The following is a 13,497-nucleotide window of genomic DNA, read 5'->3' on the forward strand; positions in this document are numbered from 1 at the left end:
ATCAACAAACATGACAATGACATTTCCGTTTCACATTTTGTTAATAGTTTGACCTACATTAAATACCGAAATATTATAATGACCTATATTTCCTCAAAAAATGCCTTTCATGTCTCTTCCAAAACACTTCTCTAATTCCTGCGACCTTATTTTTAATTTTAGACTGTGCAATCCGCTTACTTCTTTGTAAGATTAAGTATTTTCCTCGACGAAGAGGTCATGAAATGTACATACTGTATTTTTTACAATTTTACTATTGCTTATTGTTTCTCTAGATTCGGAGGCGGTCCTCTCAGAGGAGGACGACTGTGGTCACTCCTGTGTCATTGGCTCTGAGATCCACCTGGATGTCAGTTACCTGCACTACCTGTACGATGCTCGAAACAGCATTAATAACTGCACGCGAGCATGCCGTGTGTGGTCGGCCCCTTACGATGGTGAGAACCCCCCTCCAGAAGAGTACCAGCCCAGTACCCTGGAGGAGGCAGGTAGGACTCGGCCAACGATTTCCAGCAGGAATACGCATCCCCAAACTCGGATGCATCGCTCTGGTCCACCCCACAAAGCTCTTGCTGCTGCTACTGGATTGTTGGAGCTGGAGTGGGATGATAGTTATGATGCTTGTCCAACAAAAATCCAATCAGAGGAAAATCTCGAGACTCATCCCATCCCGGAAGAGCCCCCAAAACACATCCAAGAACTGCGGAGAACTGCTATTATGCTTGTGAAAGGCTCTTACATCGAAGAGTCTGAGTTTCAGAATGATGTTATGGTCTATGACCTGGTAGCTCAGAAGGATGTCAATGACTCTGGTGGCCGCTATCATGCCCCATCCAAACTTACTGAAAAAACAACGCCGGACGAGTCTGGTGAACCAAAATCTTATCAAAACACTCCAAATTCAGACTCCTCAATGAGCAATGGCTTAAGCCTCCCTTTGAACCACACAGAGAGTAATAAGAGAGGGGGGGTTCATGAACTATCAGACCAAAAGTCTGTGGCCCCAGATGGAGAGGACCTCATGGCCCAGTATGAGGATCTGATAAGGACTCTGGGTGTACAGTCCAGTAGTTCAGTAAAAGCAGAGAGTGAACCCAAGAGTCCCACAGACCTCATGGTGTACGAGGAAGATGAGGTTGACTTTAACGCTTTCTCGCTAGAGACCCCAGAGGCAGAAAAGATGCCATCTCCTATTGGGACCAAACCCCTCAGTGGGAATAGGGGTCATGCTGTGCCCTTTACAGGTCAGAGAACATATATTTTTTTAAGTAGCCTGAATTATTTTACATGGTCCCACATTCACTTTATTTCTTAAAGGGATAGTGTACCCAAAAATAAAATTCTCTCAGCATTTACTCACCCTCATGCCATCCCAGATGTGTGTGACTTTCTTTCTTCAGCAGAACACAAATTAAGATTTTTAGAAGAATATTTCAGCTCTGTAGGTCCATACCATGCAAGTGAATGGGTGCCAACATTTTAAAGCTACAAAATCCACAAAAGGGCAACATAAAAGTACTCCAGACGACTGGTGGTTAAATCCATATCTTCAGAAGTGATCTGATAGGTGTGGGTGAGAAACGGATCCATTTATAAGTCTTTTTTTTTTACTATAAATTCTCCTCCCTGCTCAGTCAGTCTTCATTTTAACTTTCACCTTACTGGGCAGGGAGGCGAATTTATGACAAAATATTCTTTATAAATTGGCCTGTTTCTCACCCACACCTATCATATTGCTTCAGAAGACATGGATTAAACCACTTGAGTCATATGGATTACTTTTATGGTGCCTTTATGCGATTTTTGGAGCTTAAAAATGTTGGCACCCATTCACTTGCATTGTATGGACCTACAGAGCTGAATTATTCTTCTAAAATGGAATACTGGAAAACTAATGCTACTACTTACTAGCACACTGTGTACAGTATATAATGTATATATTGTCACATGACCTCACTATATTTGTGTTGTATGTTAAATTCAGCTAGTGGATCCCTGTGGATATTTGGCATTTTATTCTTATTTTGTGTAACTTTTGACCCTCCAATCAAATAATTAGTCAAAAAAGACATTAAAAATGGTGTTTGATATTGCTTATGATTCATCACACTAGAAATAGAAGGTCAAGTCAAAGGTCAAGCACATTGCATTGTAGAAAACAATAATAATTATGTATTTACTACACAAATATATGTATTTTACAGGCTGGTTAGTTCACCACAAACAGGATAAAGAGATTTATAATTGTTTCCTACTTTAAAGGGGTAGTTCAGCCAAAAATGAAAGTTCTCATTATTTATTTGCCCTCATGATATCTCAGGTGTGTTTGACTTTCTTTCTTCAGCAGAACACATTTGAAGAAAAATAGAAAAATATCTCAGCAGGTCCTTATAATGCAAGTAGATGGTGATCAGACATTTGAAGCTCTAAAAATCACAGACAGTCAGTGTAAACGCCATCGATACGACTCCAACGGTTTAAATAATGTCTTCTAAAGAGAAACAATCACTTTTGGTGCAAAAAAGATACATATTTAAATACTTCTTTAACTATAAACTATCTTCCGGTCAGCATTCACGAGAGAGTCCAAGCGGTCTCTAGTTTGACGTATTCATGTTGCCATGGATACAGACGTAATCTCAAGTTCTCCTCTCAGTTGAGACATCCAGGATAATCACACAAATGCACCATTGCAAGTAAAGAAGCAGATAAATACAGATCTAAACCAAAACCAACCAAGATACTGTACAGTGTTCCTCCTTCTCACTTGTAAACAGCGCTGCTCACCGGAAGGATGATTTAGAGAGATTTAAAGTACTTAAATATTTATATTTTGGCACCAAAAGTGATCGAGCCATTTTAGAAGACATTATTTTAACAGCTTGGGTCATGTGGAAGATGTTTACGCTGACTGTCTGTGATTTTTGAGCATCAAAAGAGAAATCTCCATTCACTTGCATTATAAGGACCGACTGAGCTGGGATATTTTTCTATTTTTCCTCAAATGTGTTGTGCTGAAGAAATAAAGTCAAACACACCTGAGATATCATGAGGGTGAGGAAATAATGACATAATTTTCAGTTTTGGGTGAACTATCCTGTTAATCTTCGCTATGATACATTTGTGTATGCCTCTATTGAACAATTGTTTATGTTTCCTTCTCTCTCTCTCTCTCTTAGGGCCATTTGTAAGTGTGTTGCTGTCTCGTCTAGAAAACATGCTGAATAACTCTCTCCATGTGAACCTACTTCTGACCGGCATCCTGGCCCAGTTATCTGCTTACCCTCAACCCCTGCTGCGTTCCTTCCTCCTAAACACCAACATGGTGTTCCAGCCCAGTGTCCGCTCACTCTACCAGGTAGTTGACTACCTGTGTTTGATACACTTATGTACTCCTCTGCCCCTAATGCATTTTGACTATGTCTGATGGGATGATAAAGAGATAGTCCTGCCCCCAACTCACTCCATTGGTTGAGTAATGTTGTTGGGGCGGGTCTAAGTGGGCCGCACGCAAAGGGAGCTAATGCTCTTGCCACAGCAGCGATCCCGTGCACCGTGCATCGGTGTATTACACAGTTACTCTTCGAAGGATACATGCAAAGCTGTGTTAGAATTTGCCGAAATCAAAGTATCTTAAGAGGCAGCATAATTAAGACATTTTGCTACAGTCTTGGTGTTTAGGAGCATACTTGGATTTGGAACAGAGCATTTAACATGTGCCGCACCAAACAGTACATGGTATGAATACAAGGCGTAAGGTTATGAAGCTCATTTGTGACTCAAGACATTTTCTGGAGGACCCTTTGATATTATATGGGTGGATAAGAAGCAATCTCACAAATGGCTCTGTTGGAGGCTATAGCTGCATCCAGCTCTTCTTGTTGTTTGATGCATCATTCACATAGCATGTGGTGTGTTAAACTAAACTAAATGAATTATACTGCCTTTTCACATCAAAAACACATTAAAAAAGAGATTAAAGATCATGCATTTACATACATGGGCCTGTGGTATCATGAAAACAGATGCTTTCTCAGACTTTAAGAGGCATTGTCTTTTTTTGATCATGTGAAGGAAATTGTGGTTTGTTATGCATGACGTGGCGGCTCATTTTAGCTTATCGCAGCCCATTCGGCCCATTTCGTGTCGGCCCACCGGGAACATGCCTGGTATGCCAGATTACCAGTCCAGCCTTGGTAATAACTGCCTGTCAGATCTGTCGCTTCATTTGTATTTCATCAAACACAAAGACAAGCTGTTAAGCAAAGCATTGACACTGAATCAGATCTTTCATATTGTCATCTCTTTGTTCATTCCATTCTTCCTCTCTTCCGCTCCATTTACATTTTTAAGGTCCTGGCCTCAGTGAAGAACCAGATAGAGGATTTGTCTGTGACCCGTAAAGACATCCCAGAGCTCCTAATAGCAGCTCAGCACTGTTTGTTGGCCAGAGAGAGTTCATGCAGAGGTCAAGGTATGTTCAAGTCATTTTAAAGAACACCTATTATGGTTTTTAAATGTGCCTAATTTTGTTTTAAAGGTCTCATACAATAAATTTGCATGCATCCATGAACAAAAAACACTTTAATTTGCTCATAATTTAAATTGCAGCATTACATTTTTTTCCCCAGTGTCAAAAAACGACTCTAAAAGCATTCATTCTAAACTCCTCCTTTCAGAGAACGTACTCTGCTCTGATTGGTCCGTTCTAAAGCACTCATTCTAAACTCCTTTTAGAGAGCATACTCTGCTCTGATTGGTACATTCTAAAGCACTCATTCTAAACTCCTTTTAGAGAGCATACTCTACTCTGATTGGTCCGTTCTAAAGCACTCATTCTAAACCCCTCCTTTCAGAGAGCCTACTCTGCTCTTATTGGTCAGATGTCGCAGTCTGTTGTGATTGGTCTACTACTTGGTGTAGTGTTTTAGGGCGGGGCAAAGCTCTGCGCAAGCAGCCAATGAAGACCAGAGGTGGGTTTTTTGTTACCAAATGACGTAGTTTAGTACAGGAAGTAAGTCTGGAATTACTAACGACTCGTTTCAGGTGTTCAGAATCGGTTCTCTCTTTTGGGAGTCAATAACTCCAGCTGGTCTCCTCACACTGTACTTTAGTAAGTTGTAAGCTGATGTTCAGAAAACCGTTTTCACTGCAACCAAACGGACCAATCTCTGACGTCAAACAAAAAGTTGTGGTGTGAAAGCACCCTTATAATGAAAGCTAGAGAAGAGTACACTAAAATCACTGTAGAAAAATCAATCAAATAGACCCTGCTTTCAATTTCTGTTTGAAGATTCATTTTAGGCAAGAGTAATAACGGTTTGCAAATACTTTATTCTCCTTCATGTGGTCGAGCGATCAGTCTCGCTGCAGAAGAAAACAACCTTTCATGTTTTCTAAATGTGGGCCTTTTCCTTCTGGAAATTTCCACCTTTTATCTCAAGGTTTTGCTTTACTATTTATTACGTGTTTTTGCCCCAGTTTCATCAAAATGATACGGCAGTCAATTCCAGTCCTCGAATCTGATTGGACGAGATGCATTCCATGAGTACTGATGTCACAGAGCATCAGCACTCGGTCGCTTAACTGTTTGTATCACTCCGCTCGTGTTCCTGCCGTTCTAAACTGAAGTGTAAGAGCAGAGCAGGTGTGTAAAAGAGCTAGATGTGTCTTTTTATTTATCCCTCTGACAGGTGGTGACAAAAGACAATTTTTAAGTGTTACGAGCCAGTTGAGTTTGATGTGCATTGTGTCAGCGGACGTCAGATGCGAGCGGTTTCTTTGAAGTCGTCGGCATTGTCTCTTACTCCATGATTGCTCCGATTGCTACTACATTACAGCTGGGAAATATAGTTAAACTAACAGCTTCAGCATTAAAAGGCTTATCACAGTTGAGAGACACAACAGACAGAGTAATCAAAAACATACTCAAGACGACTTTTACCAGAGTTTCTGCATTTGAAGGAGATATAAATATTCAACATGGCGGAGGAGAGAACATATTCTATAGCGAATGACTACGTGAAATACTCAGGGGGGACCTCCGCTTGGATACCCGGCAGATACTGATCCGTGGCTTAAGAAATTAAATCCATGCACAAATGTGTTTTTTTAGTTTATTTAGAGTCTTTAGTTTTTCCTCCTTTTTTATTTACTTGTTCTTTGAACTGTTGTATAAAAGCAATATCACACTCAACAGAATCACCTAAATCAGCACGGCTGTGATTAACCTGCTGAATCACAGCCGTGCTGATATAAGGCCATACAGCACACTTGCTTGTGTGATATTGCCTTAATATACACCAGTTAGTTCCGATATCTCAGAATAGCAGCACTCCGACGCTAAACTGTTTGTATCACTCTGCTTGTGTTTGTGCCTGTAAGGGGTTAAATGGAAAGGAGAAAGCGAGAACCGGCTTGACAATATAAATAATGATAAACTTAACCAAAAACACACAAACATAAACACATACAGGGCAGCTGCCTGTAATTCTCTCTCTCTCTCTCTCTCGAACTGTCGTCTCCGGCCGACTTTAATTCTCTCGCGCCCCATCAGGCTGTTTGGGGAACGGGCGTGCGTCGTTCCGGCCCGTCCTCCTCCGCTCTACACTCCTCCCGGCGTTGCCTCAGGCCAGGGAGCCCCTGGCATGACGTACGCCCTCCCCTCCTCTCCAGGGGGGTGGGGCGTGCCTTGAGCCCCGTATGCCGGCTGGTCATCCCGCCTTCCTCGACCTAGGAGGAGACAGGAGAGGAAAACAACAAAATAAAACAAAATAGGCAAGGAAAAGGCCAACACGGAGCGAGAGAGAGAGAAAAAGAAACTCACCCAGTTCTCTGATGCGCTGCCGCATGGTCCTTGATCACTCCTCCACCCTCTCAGGCGGACAGCAGCCGCTCCTTCCCGGGCAGACCGGAGTCAGACCTCCAACCCCCAGTGGACAGAATGACCCTCCACGTTCCTGGCTACCCGTGGGGACATTCCTCGTGGACATAAATCGGGGACACATTTGGTTGCATTTTATTTAAAATGGTCTCTCCAAGGCAGCTTTGTCCAGGATAAATATTCTGAGCTGACTTTTATGTATAATGAGTGCAACACAGATTTGAGCAGAGCAGATGTTTATGTAATTCTGTGTAAGTAAAATGCTGCATCAAACCTTAAAGTTTGCCGTTGTCAGTGATGACATCTGATATGTATTGAAAAATGATGTGCTTGTCTGTTTTATTTCAATCCAGACTCTGAAAGTCCAAAGACCGGAGATCGCCACTATGGTTCTGAAGCAGACAGAACCAAGAAGAACCCAGCTATCCAACCCAAAACGGTGGTTCCCACGAATAGGACTGAGATCTATGCCATAGTTCTTTTCACAGAGTTCCTCAAAGAACTGGCCGCCATTGCACAAGAACACTCCATCATTTCTCATCTTACCATAGAGGAATAGTCTTTCCACTGTATGTCCTTGCTTTGATGTCGTCGTTCATTTTTCCAAGAACCTCTCAAGATGTTTTAAATGAATTGTAGTTTTTATTGAAAGCACTGCCTTTACATTGGTGTGGAAATGTCTTTTACTGACTCTTGATATTGTAAATGGGACCTTCTTATCAGCTTATACGTACATTTTTCTCAAGTGGTGTGAACAGTTGTAGTGTCATCATTTGATTATGCATTACCAAGCCCTATTTTCCAGCAACAGATGTGGCAGTTTTCACTCAGAATCAATATCACCTGCCAGAAATCAGTCACAAGATGTGCCTTCATTTCTCAAAAGTGGCTTGCATGACACTAAATGCTGAAACTCCAGGTAAAAACCAAAGAGGAATGGCCACTCAGCCATAGCGGAAGAGGTGGGAACCGTCACGGAAAGCACAAATGAAAAAGGCTTTTATTGTGATGTTCATAATGAAACGTCCTTCGACTGTAACAAGAGGACAACTGTGTGTTCTGCTGACTGTTGATGTCTTTTGCAGGATTGCTCACACGATGGCCTTATTTGAATTGTGCCTATTATTTTAGTCCTTAATATTACATTTACATTTATGCATTTGGCAGACGCTTTTATCCAAAGCGACTTCCAGTGCTCCTTATTACAGGGACAATCACCCTGAAGCAACCTGGAGTTAAGTGCCTCGCTCAAGGACACAATGGTGGTGGCTGTGGGGATCAAACCAGCAACCTTCTGATTACCAGATTACCAGTTATGTGCTTTAGACCACTACACCACCACCACTCCATAATACTTTCAAGATTCACTTTTTTTGCAAACCTACATGGTCAAATTGGACAAGACTGACCAAATGGAACGCTACATTGCATCTCATGTTTCATGTTAAGAAATGATTCTTGCAAAGTTGTTTTATTTCCTTGTAGAGCATCACTGATGATCATTTTTACTGAGACTGGATATTTTAAGAATTTCAGATTTTCTATGCATCACACGTGTTGTTAATTTGCATGTTTGAAACGAGCAACATATCGAATTGTTAGGATGATGTATATTTCTTCAGAGGGGTGTATGATATTAAAACAGTTACATTGAGAGAAATTCATGTTTTTTCACAACAATATTTCATTTGAAATATTTCCTGTTTTTTGTTTTTAATTATTATTATTTCTGTTCTATGTCTGTTTGATTGCACAACATTAGAGTTGTAGGTGAAGCACAGTTAGGAAGAGGTTTGATATTCACCTGTCAGGAGCAATTGTTATGCTGTCTTATTAGGATCTTTGTCTTATTAATGCTTATGAAGAAAAGATGAGAATCCTTCAGATCTAATGCATCTAAATTTCACTGCCCGTCCACAAAAAAGTCGTCATTTGGATTTAAATAATGGTTATGATTCGGGGTTGTTTCAATTGGTCTGGTCTTGGCTGAGAATCCTGAGAAATTGGTTTTGCGCCAATAAAATCAATGTACAGAAGGAACAGGTTATCCCATCAATGGATTGCTTATTCCCTGAGGGCACGGGCATATTCTAGGACGTCAATGCCAAGATTCATCGAGCTCAAATTGTGAAAGAGTGGATCAGGGAGCATGAATTGGCCACCACAGAGTCCTGACCTTAACCCCAGTGAAAGTCTTTGGGATGTGCTGGAGAAGACTTTACAGAGTGGTTTGACTGTATACGCCAATACCACATTTAGCTTTGATTACGGCATCCATTTGTCGTGGCATTGTTTCAACAAATTTATGCAATGCCTTTATTTCCATCCAGCGTTGCATTAATTTTTGGCTGAGATCTTGAATTGATAATGGGAGAGCCGAACCACTCCGTAAAGTCTTCTCCAGAACCACTCTTTCACAATTTGAGCTTAATGAATCTTGGCATTGACGTCCTAGAATATGCCCGTGCCATCAGGGAATAAGCAATCCATTGATGGGATAACCTGTTCCTTCTGTACATTGATTTTATTGCTGCATAACGTTTCTGAGCCAAGACCAGACCAATTGAAACATCCCCAAATCATAACCATTATTTAAATCCAAACAGCGTTTTTTTCTTTGGCCAGACAGTGAATAAGCTAACGCCTTAAACATCTCTAATACAAGAGAAAAAGAAGCCTTTAGTATCAAAGTTGCCCTACATTTTAAAGTATCCAGATTTCGTATTTTGTAAATTTTTCATCTCAAAGTTTGTGTAATGCACAATAACTTCAGCTGCATTTTGTAACAACTCGGTAAGAAATCTGATGGTTCCTTGAATAGTTGGTTTAAGTACAAATCGGAGGTACACCGGTATATCGGTGCCGATAGTTGCTTTTTGGAACCATCGTTATCAGCAAAAAATCTATGACGATAGTTGCCAATAGTTTTATTTGTCATTTCACAATAAGAGTCCTCGGTGTGTTTTGGCCTTATACATAAAAGTCCTGTGTTATGCACCAAATCTTCATTCTTTCTGGTCATTTTTGGGGATTTTGGTTAAACAATAAACTGCATCTGGGATTTTATTTATTTAGGACTCTTTGTCTGTGTCTGTCTTTGTAAGGAACGAAAAAGCCATATTTTAACATTATATAAATCAATTGTAAAAACTATTGGCTGATTAATTGGTTATTGGCCTTTCCCACCACCTTAGTTACTGGTATCGGCAAAATCCACTATCAGACGATCTCTAGTTATTACACAAACATTGTAAGTTCACAGAAGTCATTTTTTTTATATTGATGGTTTAAATACACATCTTTAAGGTTGATCTCATATAATAAAACATATATAAATATTACTTAAATAACACTTTATTTTACAGTACGTGTACCTTCAGTATGCTTACATTGTACTTACCCAAGGGAGTACTGAGTAATATTAGGGAACTACATGCACTTCATATGGTTTAAGGTTGGGGTTAGTACCTAGTAATTACTGTAATTATATAGTATGTAAATGTAGAACACTGTAAAATAAAGTGCAACCAAAATATGTTTTTCTGTTTAATAAAAAACTGGTATTGATTTCCGAAGTGGAGGTCATACCAATTTGACCGTCAAAACATTTCATTTAGTGCACTGCATTTTTATATCCTGTTTCACTTTGACATCGGCAAGCTTTGTTGCTCCTCTGTACTAGTTTATCTCAGTTGCTTAAACGCATTTCTTGAAATTATGCCTCCTTTTCTCGAAACTCTACACAAATCCATTACTTCTCACCCAATTCACCAAACTTCCCATTTTCAGGTCAAAATGAAATGAAATGACACACACACACACACACACACACACACACACACACACACACACACACACACACACACACACACACACACACACACACACACACACACACACACAACAACAACAACATAGTACTTACACACTGGTGAGATCAATTCAAAACAATATGGTAATAAGTTATGTTGCTTGATGAACACAAACGACACAACAAATATATACATTTGCATATTTTTTTTTCTTCATGTACTTTACAGTATAATACAGCAAACAAAAAAATTATTATGCACCAGCATCCCTCATAGTCATAACATGGACAAGGACATGGTCAACTAGAGCGACACGAATTTAATCAGAGACTGCTTGTCCCCTTCCCCTTCCTCATCCTCCTTGTCATCGTCCTCCTCCTACTCTTCCTCTTCCTTCACCTCCTCCTCCTCTCCCTACTCCTCCCCCTCTCCCTACTCTTCATCCTCCGCCTCTCCTTACTCCTCCTCTCCCTACTTCTCCTCTTCTTCCTTCACCTCTTCCTCCTCTCCCTAGTTCTTCTCCTACACCACACCCTACTACTTCACCTCTTCCTCCTCTACCTCTCCCTACTCCTCCTCCTCTCCCTACTTCTTCTCCTCCACCACACCCTACTCCTCCTCCTCTCCCTAATCCTCCTCTCCCTACTCCTCATCCACCTCCTCCTCCTCTCCCTACTCCTCATCCACCTCCTCCTCTCCCTACTCCTCATCCACCTCCTCTCCCTAATCCTCCACTCCCTACTCCTCATCCACCTCCTCCTTCTCTCCTTACTCCTCATTCACTCCCGACTTTTCCTCCCCCACCTCTCCCTACTCCTCATCCACCTCCTCCTCTCCTTACTCCTCCTCTCCCTAATTCTACTCCTCATCCACCTCCTCCTCCTCTCCTTACTCCTCCTCTCCCTACTCCTACTCCTCATCCACCTCCTCTCCCTACTCCTCATCTACCTCCTCCTCCTCTCCCTACTCCTCATCCACCTCCTCCTCCTCTCCCTACTCCTCATCCACCTCCTCTCCCTACTCCTCATCCACCTCCTCCTCCTCTCCCTACTCCTCATCCACCTCCTCCTCTCCCTAATCCTCCTCTCCCTACTCCTCATCCACCTCCTCCTCTCCCTACTTCTACTCCTCATCCACCTCCTACTCTCCGGTGTCCTCAACCTCTTCCTTTATGTCTCTCTGGATCCATTGTTTCAAAACTGAATAAACCGACTCTATTGAAGGTTCTGATTGGTGTGTGATCAATTTTGACTCTTAGTGTTTCCACCTGGGTAATTGTGTGTTAATTGAGCTCAAGCTGTGCTGACTTGAGTGAACAATATTGAATGCTAGTGCTTTCTAAATGACCACATGTTGTAGGCAATGAGAAATGAAGGGATTTGTGTGTAGAGTTTTGCATTGGCAGTTCAACAAATCTGACTCATGTGTCAACACAAGGGAATAGAGCTTATAGTTTAGGGAAATGGGTGTGCGTTTTGATAAATTACGTTACGGTTTCAGCTCAAAAGCCGGGTTATAGTGTTTAAGCAATCGAGAAAAACTGTAATTATGTCAATCATAAAACTTAATTTTCCAAATGCTAAGGCCACAGTGTGTAGCATGTATATCCAAAGATATTTACTGTATATGCAGCTTTATGTAATGTGGGTGACCTATTTAAAGGGGGGAAACAAAGGCAGTTCTAGATTAAATTACCATTACTGGTGTTAACGCCTAAATTTGACATCTTCTACATGTCCTAGTTGTCAAATTAAAGGCTGAATCTGTTGATATGTTGCCAGCCGGATGTTTGTTTTATGCTCTGATGAAATCATTCTTCGGGTTCTTTTATGTCTTTATCTGGTTTAAGTTCAGGTAGGGAATTGTTAACCCCTTTGCTGTGTGTCAAATACAAATGGCTTCTGTGTCATAAGTGCACAAATGCATGACGTCTCGAATAAAGGCATCACTTGTCCTACAACAAAACTTTCTTCCATATAAGTGAGTGTGCAATAACACTGTCAAGCATCTAAACTTTTTATCTGATGCCTTCACAGGCATGCGTTGATCTGTCAGTAGGATGAACATCCCGTGTCTACTGCTTGTTTAATGTGGCATAGTATGTTTGACTGTTTCATAAATTATACATCTGGTTGTGTACTCCTGTTTTGGAACTATGCTCATAAAATTCAGCTGCATACTAGTATTATTAAGATCTTTAAAAACATGCAGGATTAGGGAACCAAAAAGTACAAAAGAACAAAAATAATATCAACTGAAACACAACATACAAATAATGCTACTTTAATAGTGACCTTAAGGGTTGGTATCGTATGTCAACACTGTACACCTTCTGCATACAGGATGTGCCTGTCCTCCAGTAGATTTGGGAATGTTCACATATTGATACTGTTGACCTAATTTGACTCGCAATTCCCCCGATAGTCCTTTCAGCTGAAGGGGCAGCTTTTGTTCAAAACTAGATCCTGTTTTTCAATAGAGTTACAGTAATGGCACCCAGAACATAGTCTCTAACTTGACTTTTCTCCTCGTCTTTTTCTAAAAGGATAATTGTAATAAGAGAGTGGATCGAAGCACTGATCACTATTGTCCACTGTGCAATTTGTCCTTGAGTTAATATTACAGTATTGACAGTCATATTTAAATTTAATGGTAAAATCACACATCCCTTAAATACGACGATGGCTACCACCCCTGGAGTTCCCAGGGCGTGCTGATGTGATTCCAGTCAGGTCTCCTAAGCAACCAAATTGGCCCGGTTGCTAGGGAGGGTAGAGTCACACGGGGTAACCTCCTCGTGAA

At 41.0% G+C, this 13,497-nt stretch overlaps 1 protein-coding gene across 3 annotated transcripts in view; it reads left to right on the forward strand.

Annotated features, from left to right (window-relative positions):
• Positions 1 to 11,098, forward strand: part of fhip1aa (FHF complex subunit HOOK interacting protein 1Aa) — a 38,132-nt gene extending 27,034 nt beyond the window's left edge. For 2 of the 3 annotated variants that reach the window (XM_052137578.1, XM_052137577.1), the window contains exons 9-12: positions 276 to 1,244; positions 3,180 to 3,358; positions 4,354 to 4,474; positions 7,237 to 11,098. In XM_052137578.1, the coding sequence (XP_051993538.1) occupies positions 276 to 1,244; positions 3,180 to 3,358; positions 4,354 to 4,474; positions 7,237 to 7,442 (1,475 nt within the window). In that variant the 3' untranslated portion in view covers positions 7,443 to 11,098. The remainder of the gene's footprint in view (positions 1 to 275; positions 1,245 to 3,179; positions 3,359 to 4,353; positions 4,475 to 7,236) is intronic. The other variant, XM_052137576.1, reaches the window with a different exon arrangement.
• Positions 11,099 to 13,497: the final 2,399 nt, after the last annotated feature.

The sequence above is a fragment of the Xyrauchen texanus genome, chromosome 11 (assembly GCF_025860055.1).
Source record: "Xyrauchen texanus isolate HMW12.3.18 chromosome 11, RBS_HiC_50CHRs, whole genome shotgun sequence".
NCBI lineage: Eukaryota > Metazoa > Chordata > Actinopteri > Cypriniformes > Catostomidae > Xyrauchen > Xyrauchen texanus.